This window comes from Drosophila innubila (genome assembly GCF_004354385.1).
Source record: "Drosophila innubila isolate TH190305 chromosome 3L unlocalized genomic scaffold, UK_Dinn_1.0 0_D_3L, whole genome shotgun sequence".
In the NCBI taxonomy this organism is placed as follows: domain Eukaryota; kingdom Metazoa; phylum Arthropoda; class Insecta; order Diptera; family Drosophilidae; genus Drosophila; species Drosophila innubila.
In genome coordinates, this window is record NW_022995376.1 from 26,941,994 (window position 1) to 26,963,036 (window position 21,043).

General features: G+C 36.5%; 2 protein-coding genes across 2 annotated transcripts; one reads left to right on the forward strand and one right to left on the reverse strand.

Annotated features, from left to right (window-relative positions):
* Positions 1 to 308: 308 nt before the first annotated feature.
* Positions 309 to 8,534, reverse strand: LOC117787399. The gene is made up of 5 exons (XM_034625911.1): positions 8,380 to 8,534; positions 8,160 to 8,323; positions 7,965 to 8,098; positions 2,181 to 2,251; positions 309 to 581 (listed from the first exon to the last, which is right to left on the reverse strand). Exons 1-5 carry the CDS (start codon positions 8,458 to 8,460, stop codon positions 489 to 491), a joined length of 543 nt encoding a protein of 180 aa, XP_034481802.1. The 5' UTR covers positions 8,461 to 8,534; the 3' UTR covers positions 309 to 488.
* A 2,345-nt stretch (positions 8,535 to 10,879) lies between these two features.
* On the forward strand, positions 10,880 to 15,007 carry LOC117788559 (GDP-Man:Man(3)GlcNAc(2)-PP-Dol alpha-1,2-mannosyltransferase). Its single transcript, XM_034627343.1, has 5 exons — positions 10,880 to 10,965; positions 11,021 to 11,216; positions 11,288 to 11,746; positions 14,151 to 14,827; positions 14,884 to 15,007. Exons 1-5 carry the CDS (start codon positions 10,949 to 10,951, stop codon positions 14,957 to 14,959), a joined length of 1,425 nt encoding a protein of 474 aa, XP_034483234.1. The 5' UTR covers positions 10,880 to 10,948; the 3' UTR covers positions 14,960 to 15,007.
* Positions 15,008 to 21,043: the final 6,036 nt, after the last annotated feature.

Below are 21,043 nucleotides of genomic sequence, written 5' to 3' on the forward strand. Positions count from 1 at the left end.
CGCTAAATCCCTGACCTTACTAATACAAATAACTCGTTGTAATATATTGTACTTGTCTAATATTAATACTATTACTAATACTTATTTTTCTGGGTTTTCCCCAATCCTTGCAACAAATGTTGGAAAATGTATAATTTTTGCATACCTCAGATCTAATTTTTATTTTTTCTTTACAGGTCATAATTTATATTTAATATTAATTTTATTTTTAATTCTTAGCTTAATTTTTATACTTAGTGGTTTTTTTCTTTGCCGACTGCCGACTAAATAAATAAATAAATAAACAAATGTTAGATTTTTTACTAAATTCAAATTTGTTTGTATTTTTTAATATAAGGTTACACATATTCGGTTCTTTAGCAAATTCTTACAAAATATATTACAGCTTTAATGCATATACCAATAACTTCATCACAATCAAATTTAATTTTGTATTATGTGTATACATATATATATATATATTAAACATTACATTCTGTTATGTCTTACTAAGGGATATGAAAAGGAACAACAACAGCTTCTCTGTGATCAATTTGTATACCCAAGGCTCCGGAATGCGATTTCTGAATGAACATTTTCATCTAAAAAAAATAAAATGGTATGAATTAGCAAAAAAAATCTAAACTAAAAAAAAAACAAAAAAAAAAGTGGTGTTATTTATTTCAGAACATTTATCTGATTGTTGTTAATTTCTTTACTAGACATTTAAGTAGTAGCTAAAAAGTTGCTTCTACTTGAAAACAAAACTAGTAATATTGAGCCAAACTGAAATCAATTATGCATTAAATGCCAAAGTTTTGTTTAAGACATGAATCAAGATTTGGGTTCGGTTCCCGATTCGATTTAAACACGTATACGAGCGCTAGCCATAAATAATTCGTACGGCATGTATTTTTAAATTAAAGTTTTATTGGCTTCTATATATGTCTAGCTGGGGATTGCATATTCAAGTTTATACTTTTTGGAAACGTAATTTAATTATGTTTCACTTCATATTAAGATATGCGTATTGGTACGTTTCATATTAAAAATCTTAAAAACTAGATTTTAATCAAATTGCCTCTAATACATTAGAATTTTTCGACCATTACACGGCCACATAAAAAAATTTTGTTATTTATGAAATTTTTAAAGATTGACTTCAAATTCGTAATCAGCGACCCCAAAAATCCCCGAGTAACGAGTCAGATGAAATTTTCAAAAAAGTGTCCGACATATTTTTTTTTTTTTTTTGGGTTGTTTCCCCTGACGTGCTTGGGTAAAATGTACATTGGATTCAAATTTAATATATTTAAATTTATTGACCATTACACAGCCACACAAAAAAAAATTTTTGTTCTTTATTAAATTTTTTATGATTGCCTTCAAATTCGAAATCAGCGACCCCAAAAGTGTCCAAGTGCCATTGAAAGTTGTACTATTAATTAAATATTTGCCGTACGAATTAATTGCTGTTAGGGCTCGTACGCCCTCAGCCCAAGTTTTGGTTAAAAAGTAAATTTTTAATGTTTTCATTATTACTTGACTTTCTTAACCATTAAAATTGTTTTAAAATCAAATTGCAATTTTTTATATAATTAATTTTTTTATATAAAAAGTTACATTTTTGTATAACTTTTATTTAGGACTAAAATAATTTCGCAATATAAGAAAAACAGAGAATTTATGTTTTTCTTTAACCGAACCTTTTTAAAAGGATAGTGGCTCGGTTCAGGTTCAAAGGTTTAGAACCGGTTATTGCCTTGCTTATTTAAAAATGAGTACCCGAGTCCACTTTACTTATTTCTGCTATGAATTACCTAGGATTGGTCGTATCAGCCAGATTGTAACCTTAACCAATACCACATTTTATTATACATGTTGATTCTTTTCAACAGTGATAAAAACTTTTTAAAACTTAAATATTTAATTTTTGTGTTCGTCTGTTTTAGAGGTGACTTTGCATTTTATATATATACTTTAAAATGCCACAACAGATAAAAAGGCACTGTATTCATAAATACCAAAGAAATCCAAACCAACCGAAAACCAACCAAACTCCATACATCTCTGTTCGGTTTCCGTTGGTTCGATTTCAGTCGACTATTTTTTAGTAAAGCAAATTACTTAAAAATTACAAATTACAAATTACACGCTTACTAAGAGGAATCATATAAGACCACAATATAGACTTTACTAACCTGAGCAGTATCATCGGAGTGAATAGCTTTCGATACACAAGACTGGTGATTTGGTACATCTTTCAAAAGACCTGAAAATGAAATATCCATTATTAACTCGTACATCTAGCATATTTTTGATATATTGTATTGTCCAAAAACAGGCTATACAATAGAGTGCATCGATTTGTATTGGCCAAAAAAAATTCACAAATGGTACCCCATATTCTTTATTTTTACCAAAAAAACATGGTTCCAAAATCAATTCCTAGTACCCGCTTTTTTTTTACGTACAAAGAAGCTCACCCTTTTTGCTCACAGTGCACAATGCCAGTTTTCGCTTTTTTTTATTAATTTATATTTTATATTTTCATTTCAACTGCAGTAAACGCAAATAATATATAATAGTCTTGGCGTATTTTTCAATCTTTTAAGAACTATGGGTTGTTCTTTCAACATTGTGGTCATTTGGCAGGTTTTTTATCTGTTATGTCCCGGTCGGACGAGCGTATGTTCACCTACACATTTTTTTGAAAAAATGTCAGGTGTCGTGTGAATACAGAATTTGACATCGTCGGTTTTTGACCGACGCTCACCGATGAAAATAGAACACTTCCTATTTCATCGGTTTTTCCTTTTTCGTATGAAATTGTTTAAAGGGTGACCAGACTTTTTGAAAACAAAAACCGTTGGAATTTTTGATTGACATCCATGTAAATCGTGTTAATGGCACAATTTACTGTCGGTGAAAAAGTGTCGGTTAAAAAGTGCCGTCTGAACTGGGCACTAACACTTAATACCTTGCTATTGACATAATACCTTCCCAACAGAACCCGACCTCAAAGAAATATTGAGGAAAAGTTGAGAAACATTCCCTAATCATTGAGAAAACATTGATCCGTTTCAAAATTCGTATGAAAAAGATTGAGCAATTTAACATTGTGAGTTCCTAGAAACGAGAAATGAGGAAGCTTCCCTAATCATTTCTCAACAGTTTACCTAAACGTTTTTTTTTTTAAATTTATATTGTGTTAAATTTTTGGTTTATTTATGGCTAGTAGAGTTCGAACCGGGGAACCCGAGCTGAAAAATTGTGTTTGTCTGCCACAATCGGTGACTCCAACCATGGAGCCACGGGACTTAAAACTTCTTCTTTAACAATAATGTACCAATTATTTCAAATTTTATGTTTCTAAAAAGCAGCGGTCAATTGACGCCGGCAGAATTATTACAACCCTAACAATGGTCGCATTCACCAGAAAACATGCTCCCTGATCAAGTATCGTAAAAACTTTATACTACTGATACTTGATACATTTATCTGCCAACAGCTGATAATCGAATTATCGATAATAAAAGTTATGAACAGGGCAGATAGGAATTTAAATTAAAACTATCTAATAAATGAAAATAAATTGAATGTAATTGAAAAACCGCTGCTGCAGTTTCACATTCATAACAAACAAAACATTCGATAAACGTTTCATGTATTTAAATGACTGGAGCGGAAAAGTAGCACAAAGTAGCAGGCTTTTTTTATGATACATGCTCAGGTATCATGATTCACAAAATTTGGTATCATGATACGGTATCAGTGCCGTTCACCAGAGGAGCAAACCTGCCTGGTGAACGCGACCAATGAAACGTCAAAAAAATGACAACAATATCAAGTAAAAGTAAGGGGAAAGTCCAAAACAGGGAATTTTAGTTCTGCAGGGTTATTATACAAATCAGCCAACTACTAGGCCACTTGAAAAGCGACATGTTTCCAGCACTTTTAGAACCAAATGCTGTATGTCATTTGAAGGCTCCATTCTTACTGTAAATATGCTGGAGCTTTCAAGTCGATCTGTCAATAAGCTTTTTTATACTTTGAGCCCATTGAAAATTGCCAAAAAAGGGTATATTGTGTTTGGATTAATCAGCTGTTTAAAGAGTACATGTTTTGGTATTATGTCAACCATGGAGAAATCTGAAATTCGTGCAGTGATAAAATTCTTTGCTTTGGATAGTTTATCTGCAAGCGAGATTCATACCAAGTTGTTAAAAGTATTATAGGACTCTGCTCCATCGTTTCCGACTGTTCATATATGGACCTTAGAGTTTAAACGAGGTCGTACGAGTGTCAATTATGACCCACGTTCTGGACGGCCAAAAACTGCAACTAACCAAGAAATGATTGATGCTGTGCATGATATGATTATAGCAGACAGACGATTGACACTGATACAAATAGCAGAGACTATGCACATCTCGGAGGAACGGGTGTTATATATATTGAAGAACGAATTAGCGTTGGCAAGATGGGTGCCGCATTTCCTAAATTTAAATCAAAAACGCAATCGAATGCAATTTTCGCAACAGCATTTGGATCTTTTCGAGAAGAATAAAAGTGATTTTGGGCGACGATTTGTTGCTATGGATGATACTTGGGTTGACCACTATGATCCAGCACTGCGACAACAAACTTCACAGCTGCACCCTCTGACTTCCATTTGTTCCCATACCTCAAAAAATTCCCAAGTGGTACCCGTTTTTCAACAGATGATGAAGTGATAACTGCAGTAAATGAGTATTTTGAGGGCTTCCAAAAGAAAACTTCAGACGGGGTGTAAAGGAATCGGAAAATTTTTTCATTTCCGCTTTCAAAACTTTTCAAGTGAACTAGTATGTTTTTCGTACGAAAAATTACTATCAGGCATCAGACTATTTGATAAAAATTTAATATATTTTACTGTTGCAAATTTCCTGCTGAATGCAAAAGTGGTAACATATTTATATAATACCAGGGAGCTGAAATGCTGTCACATTATATTTTTGTATGTAAGAAAAGGATAAGTGTAGTAATAATATGCGCAAGCGAAGGCATTTAAACTGCAGTCAATTATTTAGCCTTGGCGTATTTTCAATTTCTTTGAGAACTTTGGGTCATTATTTCTTACTTATGTATACTGTAGTTGATATTGCTCGACCTCCAGAAAAACATTGGGGTCATTCGGCAGGTTTTTTCATAAGTAATCACTTCTTTACTTTTTATGGATCAGTAAGTAGTATCTGCTGAATGATGTGTTCTGCCTACTACCTTTTTTAGCGTTCGTACGAAACAATTACTATCAGGTACTATACTACTTGAAAAAAACCGTGACAATTTTTGTTGGAAGTTTCTTGCTAAATGCAAAAAGTACACTGGTGGGCATAAGTTTTGTGAAAAAAGTATGAGCAATATTTACTCATAATTTGAACATACTTCATGTACATTTTGGCATTAATGGAAGGGTCATTTGAATTCCGTTTGAATGATACAAAAATTTCCTTAACGCATTAAGTACCCATTGAAAATTTTGAATTTAGGTAAAAATCTACTTTTTTGACTATTTTCCTAGGGCTTAAACAAAAAATGTTTTCATGTAAAAAGTTTTTCCAAACAATTCTTATACTGACTGGAAAAACTTTTTTCAAAAATCTCTTTGCTTATATTTTTTTGATTTTTCGTCCGTTCGTCAATTAGCTGGCATAGAGTCATAAGTGATAATATTTTGTTGTAAAAAAAAAATTAAGTTTACTCTTCCCGCTATATGAAATGTTTGCCTGCAATTGAACTTTGTGATTTTTCATATAAAATTTTTCGAGAAAAATCCAGATTTGGCAGAAAATGATAGACATTGCGGGAAAAGGCTAGATTTGGTGGATAAATACGAGATTTGGTGTGCAAAAGCTAATCGATTACTCTTATTGCAGCTATATAGTTATCCGATTTTGACCAAATCTAGTCAGGATGTAACAGCAGTCCCAAATACACAATCTGTGAGTTTGGTTGAGAAACATTAAAGTTGTTCAAGGTTAAGGTTAATTTGAACACGATTGTTCTAATGGCAGCTATATGATACATAATAGTAATCCGATTTTGACCATATTCAGTGGGGGTGTAACAGCAGTTTCAAGTACACAATCTGTGAGGTTGGTTGAGATATCTTTAGAAACCTGAAAGTCTGAAAGCATGCTACTTAAAGCACTTACAGTATCAAGAAGAGTAATGTATTTATTTAAATTGCAGTACGTTTAATGCCTTATTGTCTCTTCTCCTTGAGGATCACTCTGATAACATTTGGTTGCAGATTTTCTGCGCCTAGGTTTTTGATTGGGTTTTCAAATCTGAACTGATAATAAAAATTAATCTCAAGTGAAATTTGGACATAACCAATTAGCGAGACTACTTTCGGAAGCTAGTAAGGTAATTATGCAGTACTTAGTACTCATTGAAAATTGTACTCACTATCAGTTAATCTATCAGCGTATAATTAATCCCACAAAAAAACCTCTACACGAGGTAAAAGGCTAGTGACGAAAGCAATTTCTAGCCCCAAAATTTCTGATATCCAATTTTGTGACGAACAAAATTCAGTTTAATCTAAAATTTTAAATAAAAATATAAATTATTAAAAAAAAATCGAAAATTGGCATTGTGCACTGTGAGCAAAAAGGGGGAGCTTCTTTGTACATAAAAATTAATTTTTATTTAAAATTTTTAGATTAAACTGAATTTTGTTCGTCACAAAATTGTATATCAGAAATTTTGGGGCTAGAAATTGCTTTCTGATCGGACAGTCGTAGCAAATTTTCCAACTTAGCTGTATATATTGTTAGTCGCCTTTCGCACCCTACGTGCTGCTTTCGTCACTAACGCGAACTGCCGTCCGCAGTGATAATATTCAATGGGACGGCAGTTCGCGCTAGTGACGAAATCAGCATTAAAGGTGCGAAAGGCGACTAGCAATATATACAGCTAATTTGGAAAATTTGCTAAGACTGTCCGATTTTTAGCTTACATTTTGGCGATTTATGACAAAACGGCTCTAAAGATTTTTATTAAATTTAAGTATAATGAAGAATTTATAATTTTGCGTTTTTTGGCTTATAAAAAATAAAATTTGGTTGAGTTTGGAAAATATTACCTGTTAAGTGAATATATACATTTTTCTATCGGTCGAAAATCACGTTTTAGTACGAAAAACTTTTTGGTTTAATGAGATATCTCAACCAAACTGATGCAATATTCATTTAACTTGTTGGTTCTAATCGGACCACCATATCATATAGCTGTCATAGGACCGATCGGGTCAAAATTAGGTTTTATTATGAAAAACTTTTTTGTTAAGTGGGATATGTTAACAAAATTGACAGCATATGCATTTAAGTTAGTTTTAAAAATTCTGACCGAAGTTGGTCTTATCGGACCACTATATCATATAGCTGTCATAGGACCAATCAGGCGAAAATCAAGTTCTACTGTGAAAAACTTTTTTGTTTTATGAGAAATCTTAACCAAACTAAAACAATATGCATTTAACTTGATTTTATATATCCTGACCAAAGTTGGTTCAAATCGGACCACTATATTATAAAGCTGCCACTATATCATATAGCTGTCTTGTCGGCTGTAGCAACGCGAGCGAAGCCAGCAGGGGGCGGAACAATCTAGTTTTCTTTATAATTAAAAAAAAAATTTTTTTATAAGAAATGAAATACATTTAACTAAATTTATATATTTTACTATTTGCCTGCATTAATGATAAAGTTACAATGTCAAAAGCAAGAGCAATTGCAAAAAATTTCTGATATCCCACAAAAAAAAAACCTCTACACAAGGTAAAAGTCTAGTGACGAAAGCAATTTCTAGCCCCAAAATTTCTGATATCCAATATCAGAAATTTTGGGGCTAGAAATTGCTTTTGTCACTAGACTTTTACCTCGTGTAGAGGTTTTTTTGTGGGATAAATTATATTCTTTGTAATCTGAGTAACAAACCTTTCAGTACGACACAGGGATGTTGAACGTTGTTCCACTGCTGCTGAAGGCGTTGTGAATATAATTTTATTCTGTCCGTATACTCCTGATGCTCCAAAGTGTGAGAATCCATAGCACCGACGTTTATCATGTTTCTAAAAAACATAAGTCTTTATAAATATACTCAGATTTGTGTGTACAAATATTTCCACGTACATTGCTGTGTTTTGTACTAATCTGGACAGTGCATTTTGGTCGTCCTTTTTTGGCAGCGACTGGGAATAATCATTGCTTAAATCAGCTGAGTTACTTCTTCGTAATGCTGGACTTTGATTAACTGAATCTGCCAGAAGATGAGTTCTTTCGCTTGGTTCAATTCCCTAGTTATATATATGTAGTTAAGAACGATCTAGAAAAATATGTATTTATATTTTACCTGACTCCCCAAGTCCTCTGAACAGTGCCAACAACTGCAAAGCGAAGCCAAACACTCAAAAATTGAACGAATGTAATCCATTTATGGGTTGATAATGCTTATGTTCTGTTTATAATTTTTAGTGATGTGCGAATTACAATTATTATTTATAAGGGCACTCCCCAAAGAAATGTAGTAGTGATACATTTTTTTCGATAAAAATATCGAAGTCCCAATAAGTCAAAGTAATCGAATAATTCAATTAAGGACCGTATGGTGTGCACCAGAAAACGTTTTGGTAGGCTCCTTACAAATACAAAGATGTCATAAAGAGTAAAACACTTAGCAAATTACCTATAGAGTTTTCATTTCGTACAACGAAAATGTCCACAGACATTGCGTCCACGGACTACATTTGCAGAGCATTCAAATTTGACAGACTTCTATAAGGCCCACGCAGGTTTGTTTAAAATTTTTGTCACGGTCCCGTCCGCCCCCTCTAATCGCGAAAAACCACCACAACCACCACGTTATCTAATATATATCATCCCACTTAACCGCATCAAGATCGGCTTAACAGAAAGGCAGTAATGTTTGTTTTCAGAGGAAATATAAGCGTAGTTCTAGATTAGTCCATAGATTAGGCAGAGCGAAAAAATTTCATAAATTTTGACGCTGACGATAGATATTTAGTGTAAGGTGGAGTAGAAAAATGCTGTTTGCTAGGTGTCAACTCCATATAAAAAAACGGTGGCGAAATTAGATGGAAAAAATTAAGCATCGGCTTAAGCGGAGAAATCTCGAGAGAATAATGTTGTTCTCGAGGTGTCAACGACAAATAAAAAAAAAAAAACCGTGTCGAAATTAGTTAGAAAAAAATCTAGCATCGGTTTAGCTGAGCAGTCCTCAGAACGAAAAGACAGAGCATCCAGATCAAAAGGCTTGTCGGTTTCCAGCACTGTTTGTGAATCAGCAGATTTTCACTAGGCTGCCTGTAAGAACAATGAAATTTACAATCTTCTTTCACCACATGACAAAAGTGGCCACAATTCATTTAAAAAGGAAACAAAGATGTTTTTAGTTGTTCAACGGGGGCAAAAGTGCTACAATATAAGATTCCACTGTAACCATCATTTGACCCTAAATATTTATCAAAAAAAAAAAATAGCTGTTCCTTGAATTACTTAACATTTAATAATATAATTCTAAAACAGATTCGGAGTTTCAGGAACGACCCTTTTTGCACACTAATTTGATTTTGATTTCAAGAGTTTAGAAAAAGGTGCGAAAACATAAACTGACAAATGAAAGTGCGAAAACTGTTTTTCTTAGACTTTTTATTAATAGTTTACTTGGAGAATAGTATAATTAGAATAATACAATTTGTTAATAAACCTTAAGCTTCAATTTTACACATTATCAGCTCCTTTTCAATTCAATTCAATTCTCACAGCCCTTTCTTAGCTGTCACATCCATTTGGGACGTCTATAATATTTATTCTGCACTATATAATATATAGAGTTACGATGTTATCAATTCTCGAAATGCAGGAAACTTTCAACATTCACCATATTAAACCATCAACAAAATGTAAAAAAAAATACCGAGTGTGGCCAAATAATGTTGTTGAAATGAATTCAAAAGAAATCAGCCTCAGAACAAATTTCGTGAAATCTCTTAGGCTTAACAGGTCTGGCAGCCCTACCCCTTTTGTATTTAAGCTAGGTATGGACATAAGAAAAAAGCTAGATAGATAAACAGAAATTTAGCCAACGTTTTAGCTGGTTTGTTCGAAGAACGGATAACACAGAGCTGCAAATTCAAGAAATTGTAGTTTTTCAACACTGCTAGCTTTTAGCTCTGGTGACTGCGGAAATATGGAATTGTTCAAACATTTGACGCCTGAAAAGCTAAAAATGCCCGTTATTCATTTGAAAACCAAGCAAAGACGTCTGGAGTTTTTTAACCACGACGAAATTGCAATTATATTGGCTAAAACTGAAACAATTACAGATATATAAATTAATAATTTTTATTAATAAAATAGAAAAATACACACATAACTTTTATGTTGCTTTGCATATGCTTTCTACTTGAATAACAACACACTAAATATCCTTAACTTTCGTCATTTTCCATTCCCTATGCCCCCTAAATGTAATGTTATCAATTGTGCGTTATAAAAAATGTAAACAAAACACAGCTGACGTTACAGAGTTCCCATTCAAATGTTGGGTTTTTTTTTTGTATTGCATTGGCAACACTGCTTTCGCTCGCCGACAGCTAAATATTGAGCACTTTTTCTTCGCTAGTGTCAAATCTTATGTCCATACTGAGCTTTAGCAGCTGTGAACAGCTGTTCGGCGAAATATAATATGTAACAAAACCAAATCCGAATCTATTTCAGGAATACCACCATTGAGCTTATATCCAGCGAACCTATTTTTTAGTGATGAGTACTATGCTGTAGTTCACAAATGACTGAATAAGTTCACTCGTTCAATTCAATGATTCGTTCATTTGACCTTGTTGAGAACTAAACAACACAATTAGTGAATAACTAATTGTAAACGTTATCAACAAAGCGATATGGTGATTGTTTTCATGTAAGAATAAAAATAAAACTGAATTGCTAATTTTGAGAAGCTAACTTTACTACAGATTTTGGATATTGATATGGCTGATAGGTATAGCTTCTGCTATATTCTTCTGTCTTCGGCAATGGGTTCTTCACTACAAAAAAAAATTGCACTGCTCTTCTGCGGAAAAAAAATTACATGTTGGCATTTTTCATCCTTATTGCAATGCTGGTGGAGGAGGTGAACGTGTATTATGGTGTGCAATAAGAGCGTTACAGGTACATATATACATATATGTCTGAGTTCTCAGCCTATGTTATTCAAACGAGTTTCTTTTATAACATTTCAGAAAAAGTATGACAATATCAAGATAGTTATCTACACAGGAGACATTGACTCCACGCCGAGCTCCATTTTGCAGAAAGCGAAGAACGTATTTAATATTACTCTCGAACTTGAACAAATAACTTTTGTATTTTTAAAGCAACGACACTGGATCGAAGCGCGAAAGTATCCCCATTTCACTTTGTTGGGGCAAGGCTTGGGTTCAATCATTATGGGCTTGGAAGCTGTAACCAAATTCCCGCCAGATATTTTTATTGATACAATGGGGTATGCATTCACTTATCCAGTGTTTCGGTTTCTGGCTTGCTCAAGAATAGGCTGCTACGTCCATTATCCTGTTATAAGCACCGACATGCTTAAAAAGGTCCAATTCCGTCAAGCGGCACACAATAATAAGGCATATGTGGCGAGAAACCCCTTTCTTACATGGGCCAAGCTTACTTACTATCGCTTGTTTTCAAGGGTGAGTAATTTTTGTGACGGATCCGTTAAAAATGTTATGTAAGATTTAACTAAATTTGGCAATGAGCAATTTACCATTTGACAATTAGACTTCAAAATATAAGCATTTTTATCGGTTATTTTATCAGTGTAAAGCTAAGGCTTTTTTCTTACCGGCCTCAGTGTAAATTGACTATTAACTTAATTAAATAAATTCGTAACGTTTACAGGGTTCTTGTATGTTCAGGTTTCGGTTTTTGAAATTCAAAAATTAGGTTTTAAAATATTTTAATACGCAAAAAAATTCTTCTATGATTCCATACCGAAGTATCCATTTAAAGAGATCAAGATTCAGATTAATAATATACTTAATCCGAATTAGTTAGAAACATTTTGATTACGTAGTAACAACGAAGATAACCCAAATTTTTGGATCAGTAACTTAGTAACTTAAACATTTTCGGTTTGGTATATTAAAAAAGTTTTGCCTCAGTTACGGTTTTAATTCCAGTTAACAATTTCAATCGGTTAAAGTGCTTACACACGGGCGTTTTTTTCACCGATACTTTTTGGTAAAAAACCGTCAGTGTCGTTGGACACACAAAATTTTAAAGAGAACACGTCCTATTCTATCTGACATCGAAAAAATTTCGTTCGTTGGGCTAAATTCTATATAAAAAAACAGTGGCGAAACGCAAGATAAAAGGCATAAAAAAAAAGAGTTGTCAGATAAGGTGTGTCGGTTTTCAACACTGAAGGCAAAAGTTGATATTTCTCCGTCGACCGAAAAAATATATGGCGTGTTCATTATTTTAACAGCCATTAGATAAATATCAGCTGTTTGTTGTGGACGCACAAATAAATAGAAAGAGGACGTTTGGGCCTCTTTACAACGGAGAAGAAGATTAAGTTGATAAAAGAAGTGGAAAAGTACCCGATCCTATATGACTTAAATGAAAATAGCATTTCAATCCAATTTTTATAGATTGATCTAATATGCGTGACGCCTACGTTCCTCCTCCTCTGCTTTCTTTACCATAGGGCATATGCCAATAACCCCATCTTCATATCTTTAAAACTTTCCATTTTATTTATTTTTCAAGTTTGACGCTATGTAGAATTTAAACAAAACACAGCTGGCGCACCAATGTGACCAATCAACATTTAGTTACTTTTTGGTGTTGCGTTGGTCACACTAATTTACGTCGCTGAGCGTCCAAATTTATCACTTTTTTTCGCTCCTCACAAACTTTATTCAGTATTATTATGTCACTGAAATGCATACAGAAGTAATAGAGTGTTGCCAGAGTGTTAACCGATAGGATTTCTGTATGAAAACCGATGCGAATTATGTGAATAGCAAAATTGAGCGTCGGTGTAACATGTCGGTTAAAAATTGCCTGTTTGCACCCAGCTTTAAAGCGGAGTACTTTCGAAAGAAAAATGTTGCTTGCGAGGTGTCAACTACATTTAAAAAAAACGGTGGCGAAATTAGTTAGAAAAAAATTCAGCAGCGGTTTAGCTAATCAGTCCTCAGAACGAAAAGGCAGCGTTGCCAGATCAAGGGGCCTGTCAGTTTCCAACACTGTGTGTGAAACAGCTGATTTTAACTAGGCTGCCTGTAGGCTCACACCATATTACAAAAATGGCCGGGATTCATTTGAAAACAAAACAAAGATGTTTGGAGGTAAAAAGGATAAAACTGCTACAATATAGAATGCAATTGAAACCATCTGTTGACCCTAAATTTGTAATTTTTTTTTATTTTCATTAAAAAAATATAGAGATCTACAAAATATTTATATTGCATTACTAAGCAAATAAATATCCTACATTTTCCATTCCCCATGCCTACTCAATGTGTTCCAATCAGCTGTGTGTTTTTTTAAATTTAAACAAAGCGCGCAACTAAAGCAACAGTTTTACCCTTTCACTTTGGTTTATTTTTGTGTGTTGCATTGGCTTTCTATAGGCCTCGGCAAATGATTGAGAGTTTTTCGATAGCGAAGACAAACTTTTTCTGAGTACTTGCCTTAAGCTGGCGTCAGACGGGGACTTTTTAACCGACACTTTTTCATTGACGGCATACTTTGCCATTCACATTCTCATCGGTGTTCCCATAGAGATGCCATCGGTTAATTTGTCATAAAATAAGGCAACACTCTATCATTTCTGTATGCATTTTGGTGGCTTGAGTTGACCGACGCAAAAAAACCGATCGTCGGTGAGCGTCAGTTTTTAACCGACACTTTAAAATGTTGTGTGTTCACACGTCACTGACGGTATTTTATCAAAAAGTGTCGGTGAAAAGTCGTCATCTGACGCTCGCTTTAATACCAGTAAACGGTTTTGAGCGTGTATTTTTATCCGTTCTCTAGTAAATCCATTTAAAGTCAATAAAAGAAAATATAATCTTTCATTTTTAGATGTACAAATGGGTAAGCCGCTGTTCAGAAACTATTATGGTGAATTCCTCATGGACGGAAAATCATATTGTAGACTTGTTCAATGTCCCTTTAATAACTCATCGAGTGTATCCACCTTGTGAAATCGCACATCTGAAGAAGCTTGAACATATAGAAAGAAATAATGAAATTCTGATATTATCTGTGGGTCAGTTTCGCCCAGAAAAAAACCATCCATTGCAATTACAAGCTCTTTACGAGTTACGAACCCTACTGGCCAGAAATGAGGCTCTGTGGAGTCGTATTAAACTCGTCATTGTAGGATCTTGCCGAAATGATGAAGATTATGAAAGATTAAAAAACATGCAGGACCTTGCCAAGCACTTATCCCTTGAAAATTCTATTGAGTTTAAAGTTAATGTTGCATATGACGAACTATTGAAATTATATCAAGAATCGAAAATTGGAATACATACTATGTGGAATGAGCACTTTGGAATTGGAATTGTTGAGTGTATGGCAGCTGGACTTATAATGATAGCTCACAAGTCTGGAGGTCCGTTACTTGATATTATTGAGACTTCAGAAGGATGCCAAAATGGTTTTCTTGCAACGGATGCCATCGAATACGCCGGGAGTATATTGAATATTATACTAAACCCTATAGAAACAAATGTGAGCATTATAAATGCAGCAAGGTATGTACATTGTCAATTTATTATGATTAAAAAAAAATAATTTCTATATGTTTTAGGTCATCTGTGGAGAGGTTTTCTGAAAAAGAGTTTGACGATCAGTTCTTACGTGCAATTTCCCCAATATTTTTATAATATTTAAATATTCCATTATTAATATTTTAATATACTCATACCAAAGTATAACATATGATTACTAAAAGGAAAATGTTCGAACTGTTAAATTCCTTATTAATTATATTAATATTAAAAAGAAAAAGTGTTCGATAATAGTAATTATGTTGCTTTAATAAATGAGTATTAATATTGAAAATTCCAAGGCATCTTAGTCTTCAAGTGCTTTCTATAACTAACCACAAAAAGGAGCTGTAACTGCCAAGAAACCGTTTCAAAGTCGGTTACCATCTTACTACGTAAGCCAAACATCTCTAAGATGTCGTCCGCCTGATTTGGACTAAAATTAACATTTGATTCTGTCCCATAGCTGCTGCTTTTAACTTTGATTGCTTATTGCTGCTGCTTTTGTACTCATATACCAAGATACAGAATCGTGTTTCTACATCAATGTTATCAGTTTTCAAAAGTACTTACACACATTTATTTTTCGTTAAAATTATTTACACAACGCAAAATCAAGATTAGTCTTTGATTTGCATTAAGATAGTGAAGTTCTACTTGATGTTGACCTATTATTTGTAATTTAAAATAATTGTTAACAGTTAAGTCAATAGATAAATTAAAGCATTTTATTAGTAAAACTAGGGGCTCCGCCCCTGCTCGCTTCGCTCGCCAATCCCCGGTTCACTTCGATCGCGTGGGTCGCTGCTCTTCCCATGCTTGCTCCGTTCACCTGGCTCAAATCGCTCGCTGCTTTGTCATGCAATTTGTAATTTTTCATTTTTTTTTCCTTTTTCTTTTTTACTTTCATTTCATTTTTGTAATTTTTGGCATTGGAATACAGTCTGATTCGTCCTAAAATAATATTAATTTTGCGTGATAGTCCACATTAGTTTAGAAATCGAATTTGTGCAATTACTATTGATTTTTAAAGAAGATTCGATGTAGCCCTGTCCGTTTGCTTGAACGCTTCGATATCAGAGACTATAAGAGCTAGGGACTTCAAACTTAGTATGTACTTTCTTGGATACCGTACGCAGAACAAGACTGTTTTTTTTTTTTTTTGTATCTGACCTCTGTATTATATAGCTGTCATGGGATTCATAGATCGAAAACTAAGATTTAGTATGATAAACTTCTATGTTTTTGATATTTCTCAACCAATCTGACACAATATACATATGGCTGGTATTATACATCCTGAGCAGATTTTATTTAAATCGGACCACTATCATATAGAGGTGTGTTCCAGAAATCTCTAGAGATTTTGAAGAGAAATGTTTTTGAAAACATCCGTTCGAAATGTTGGTGTTCCTTAAATGCCAGAGATTTGATATTTTCTAACATATTTTTTTGTATCTTAAATCAGTTTTAAAGATATATTAATTTAATTGAATAAACATTTAATTTTGGCAAATCTCTCAAAATTCTTTTAGACATTTGAAAGTTGTGGTTTCTTTTTCCCTCCTTTCCATCGCTTTCCCTTAATCGCTAGCTATATCGACTACGACCTTGATAGCATCAACTGTGCTCCGCTTCCGGAAACAAAACTGCCAGTCCGAAAGGCCGCTTCTTCTTCCAGTCTGTTGCAAACGATGCGCTCAAGTAGCTTGCCCACAACATCTAGCATGTACAGTGGCCTGTAATACAGGCCCTGTATGTAGATGGATCATCCACATTGCCTCCTTTTGGGAGCAACGTCAGCCGCTGCAATTTCCACCTCCTTGGCACTGTCCGCTCCCTTAGGCAGGTTCTGAACAGTTTAGCGAAAAGTCTCGGATATTTTTCCGCAACGAGCTTGACGACCCGCGAGGGGACTCCGTCTGGTCCTGGGGCTTTGCCTGGTTGCAAGTGTGCCACTGCCTCCAGTACTTCGTTTGGCTCTTTGTATCTCGGTGCTGCTCTTGTCGCTTCTGTCACGAGTTCGGCTGGAGGGTGTTCCGGAAACAATGCATCAACAATAGCACGTAGCTGATTCGGGTCTGTAGGCATCGGCCGCCTTGTCAACTTCCCCATGACCATCTTATACGCTGTCTCAAATGGTTGCTCATCTGCTTCGGCGCATAATCCTTCCAGCATCTTGACTTGCTGCGTTTGATGACCTTGATGAGGATGGCTGGCTTCACCCTGTAATCCTCTAGCAGTACAAAGTGTGGTCCTCCTCTCGCACGTTGTTAGCGACGTTTTGCTGCATGGCATTGTCTTCTCGCATCTGCAATGTCATTGCTCCACCAATGTACTGGCTTGCGGCTGCAGCCTCCTTTCTCCCGCTGAATCATAGAAGCATCACACGCATTCTTAATCGCCAACGCGACCCTGTCGGCATACTCATCTGCGTTTTCGCTGGGACGAATATGCGTGGTGTTCACCTTTTCCTGCTTTTGTGTAGGTGTGCGCGTTACCTGAGTTGAGCAGCGTCACGTTCAACACAGCGAATGCATGCAACATTCTACCCCTCGGTTTAGTCCGAATACTGCCCCAGTCGGATGCCCAGGCGTTGAAATCCCCGGCAATAATCACCGGAGACCGTGATCTTGCATCCTCCACTAGCTCGTCAAGCATCTCAGCGTATTCTGGAATTGGAATACTAGGCGCAATGTAACAACTGAATGTGTATATACTGTCGCATTTGGCTCTCACGAATCCTCTCGCTATGCGATGCTCTCTCTTAGCTGTGAAACAGGGTTCCCACATCTCCAAATGGCGTCTCCAACATTGTGGTTCTGCACCCAGCTTCCGTCCCGTCTGGCACTGTAAGGCTCACATAGAATAGCTACATCTGTGACACTTTCACGCACCGTTTCGCTTAGTAAGTCCTGTGCGGCTCTGCAATGGCTTCAATTAAGTTGGAGGAACTTAATTTTTTACGTTGTTTATTGCCTTTACATACAACGGGCGGCCCCTACTAAGCGTGTGGTGACCCGTTTTTTGCTCTCCAGCTCTTGAGCAGGATGGCCTTCGCCGCCAAAGTTAAAACACTTCTTTGATGAGTCGTGCTTGCTTCTGCAACGTGCTGCCGTGTGTCCAAACTCCAGGTACTTAAAGCACCTACGTGGGTCGACATTACTTCGAGTATTGCATACTGCCCATCCAATACGAATGTGTCCCATCGCAAGCTTCTCGCAATAGGTCACATTCGTATTAGATGGGCAGTATGCAACATGCGAAGTAATGTCGACCCCCATAGGTGCTAGTTCACAAAGCACACATGGCCCCAGCAGCGGAACCACTACACTGAGTATCACAGATAATGGTTCTCAGACCCTACTGCCGAACGACAGGAGGACTGCCAAATTAGGCAGCAATAACAAAAACAAAAGTGGAGATCAACTACCCAGAAGTAAGTCTGTGGCCAGCTGCTAGAGGCGCGACATATAGTCAAGTGGCAGCAAAAGCGTGTCCACGCTGATGAAGTCCGAGTCGTTGTAGATACGGAGCCAAAATGGCAGAAGGTCAAATCCAGGGCGAAGCCAGCGCCTAGGCGCAGGGGCCGACCAGATGCAATACTGGTTAAATGCAAAGATGCGGCAGACTACGCTAAAGTCCTCGCCTCTGTGCAGACTAGCAACGAGTTGCAGCAGTACAAGGAGAATGTACGTTGTGTAAGGCGTACTGCTGCAGGTGAAGTTCTGCTGCAGATGAACAAGACTGCCGATGAAGTAACAAGGACGCTGCACCAAGCTGTACAGAAGGCACTCAGAAATAAAAGATCTTCCGGAATGGGCAACAAACGAAGAAGTGACGCTGGAGATAATGAAACATGTCGAGGGCGGTCTACCGGTAGAATCAGCACCAAAGCTGCGTAAAAGTTACCGTGGCACACAGATTGCATCAATGCTCCTCTCCCACTGGTTGATTCAGGGCTTTCGGTCAAAGTTTTTCAGTGCATATTTTACATGTAAAATTAAAAAAAAACATTTTTAAATATATAAAAAAGTTTTATTACGCTTATTTCAAAAAAAAAAATTGTTGTTTTTTTATAAATCTTGTATGATGCCTGGCATAGCGAAAACACTGCGCTCTTCTTCTTTCATCACCATTTTTATACAAGGTTGCGTCAGTTTTTGCACTTAAAAAAAAGGCGCAAATCGGCGCGAACAAAACTGGAAAATATAGTTAGAAAATTGATTTCCAAAGCGTCTTGAAATAGTGGGATGGTGTCCAAAGGTGTCTAATTTTTTTTTTCTTCCATCAAAGTTGAAAAATAGCCTAATTTTAGTGACATCGCTGGGATAAAAAGTAAACAAGTAAAGAAACAAAATTCTACGGCATTTAATTAAAAATGAACATGATGAAATCGGTCATATAACTTGACAACAAAACAGTTTTAAGGTTTGCATTTGTTTGCGCACTGAAAAAAGGGTCAACTTTGAGAGGCTGTCACGCCCACAATTTTTACCTGATTTCAAAAATCGTTTGGATTTGTAATCTTTGAAGATTTCTATATCGAAGCCATTTATTACTTTTACAATCGCTTTCATCGAAAAATGATATATGGCGAATGGAAATTTCCAATCTGTTGCAGACCGTATCTATCAGGCAAATAGGTCTAAAGGATGAAGGCAACTCCGGGCGATTATCATGCTTTGGGATGAGCACTAGGTTCTGGGTCTTCCACGGGCTGGGGAAGATGCCTTGTCTAAGGCAGCTGTAGAGCACCTTTACGAAACAGTCAGGACGCAACACGAGTGCCAGTTTTAGTGCCTTATTTGGGATGGCGTCTGGTCCAGGTGCCCTTGAATCTCGAATGATGCCCGCCGCTAAGAGAGTTCCATCCGTAGTCACTTCGGGAACATCAAAGAACAGATGTGGTAAAGGCTCTCGCGGGAGAACAATCGGGCTGTCCGGGAACATAGCTTCAACAATCTCGATAATTTTTGACTCAGTTTTGGGCGCCGTGAACTCCGAAGACCTAAATTGCCGTCTAAACGTCACTAACAGCCCATCGGGCTTGGCTCCATAGCGAGCAGCTGATAAATTTGAGGTCTATAATAGAGCCTGCACCTGCTGAAAGTGTGTTGCCTCCCACAGTTGAGCAACGCAATGTCCAGTGATGCGAAAGCATTGAGTACAGCTTGTCCTTTGCCTTTAGTATAGGCGCTACCCCACTCCTCCGCCCATGCGTTGAAATCACCGCCAATGACCACGTGACTTTTTCCCCTTACGTCGTCGGCAAAATCATCAAGAATGGCAACGTGTTCCGGTAGTTGGAGACTGGAAGCCAGATATCAGCTGTAGTTCCAACGATCGCCCAGTTAAGCTCGCACAAAGCCTCGGGATGATCGTAGAGACTCTAACTGAGGCTGCTGTAGACCACATATCCATATTGCTGCCTTACCTGTGGAGTCAGCTGCAAAGTTTGAGCCATTAAGAGTTTTGTACGGCTCACTCAGTAAAGCCACCTCTATTGACAGTTCACGAACTGATTGCAGTAGTATATCTTGAGCGGCTGCACAGTGGTTCAGGTAGAGCTGAATCATTTTCATCATTTTGATCCCGGCCTATCACCGGTAGTAGCCGACTGGAGGCATCTTCGATTGCCAGCATAATTCTTCGTCTCCTTCGCGTTAGCCACAGCGCATATGAAACAGTAAGCTTCTTTAGTGCAGCTTTGTGGTGCAACCAATCTTAAGTCGGCCCTCTCTCAAGACTTTTCTGGCTGTAGGTACAGGGAGGCTGACGACGGCTATCTGCATGCCGTCATATCCTGGTCTCAAAGCCTTGATGAAGCTGGCGTCTATCGGTGCTTCCATATGAGGTGGTAGAGCTGACAAGATGTCCTCCCTGGTAGCAAGGCAGTCTATGTCCCTGATCTCTAGAGACGATTCCTCGGACACAGCTCTGATCATTGCCTGCTGACCGAGTGTTTCTGCAATGCCCTTGACTTTTTACCGGTGGGGGTTATACCGCCCCGCTTCGGTCCCCCAGAGCCCCTTTTTATGAGTACCGCCTGGGCGGAGAAGTTGGAGAAAATTCAGATCCGCGACCTTAAGCTCTTTTCTGCTTTAAAGACTGGTAGATGTGCAGACTGTGTATTTAATCTATTTATTTATATTTGTTTTCAGTATTTATTAATGATTTATTATGTATTTTTAATTTTAT

Bases quoted from the DNA above. Each gene is read 5' to 3' on its own strand.
- LOC117787399 (XM_034625911.1), bottom strand. From the start codon at position 8,460: ATGGATTACATTCGTTCAATTTTTGAGTGTTTGGCTTCGCTTTGCAGT. The intron at 8,099-8,159 runs GTACGTGGAAAT...TATGTTTTTTAG, and splicing joins TTAGTACAAAACACAGCAAT to AAACATGATAAACGTCGGTG. The intron at 2,252-7,964 runs GTTTGTTACTCA...TTTCATTTTCAG, and splicing joins TCCCTGTGTCGTACTGAAAG to GTCTTTTGAAAGATGTACCA.
- LOC117788559 (XM_034627343.1), top strand. The intron at 11,217-11,287 runs GTACATATATAC...ATAACATTTCAG, and splicing joins GTGCAATAAGAGCGTTACAG to AAAAAGTATGACAATATCAA. The intron at 14,828-14,883 runs GTATGTACATTG...TATATGTTTTAG, and splicing joins AGCATTATAAATGCAGCAAG to GTCATCTGTGGAGAGGTTTT.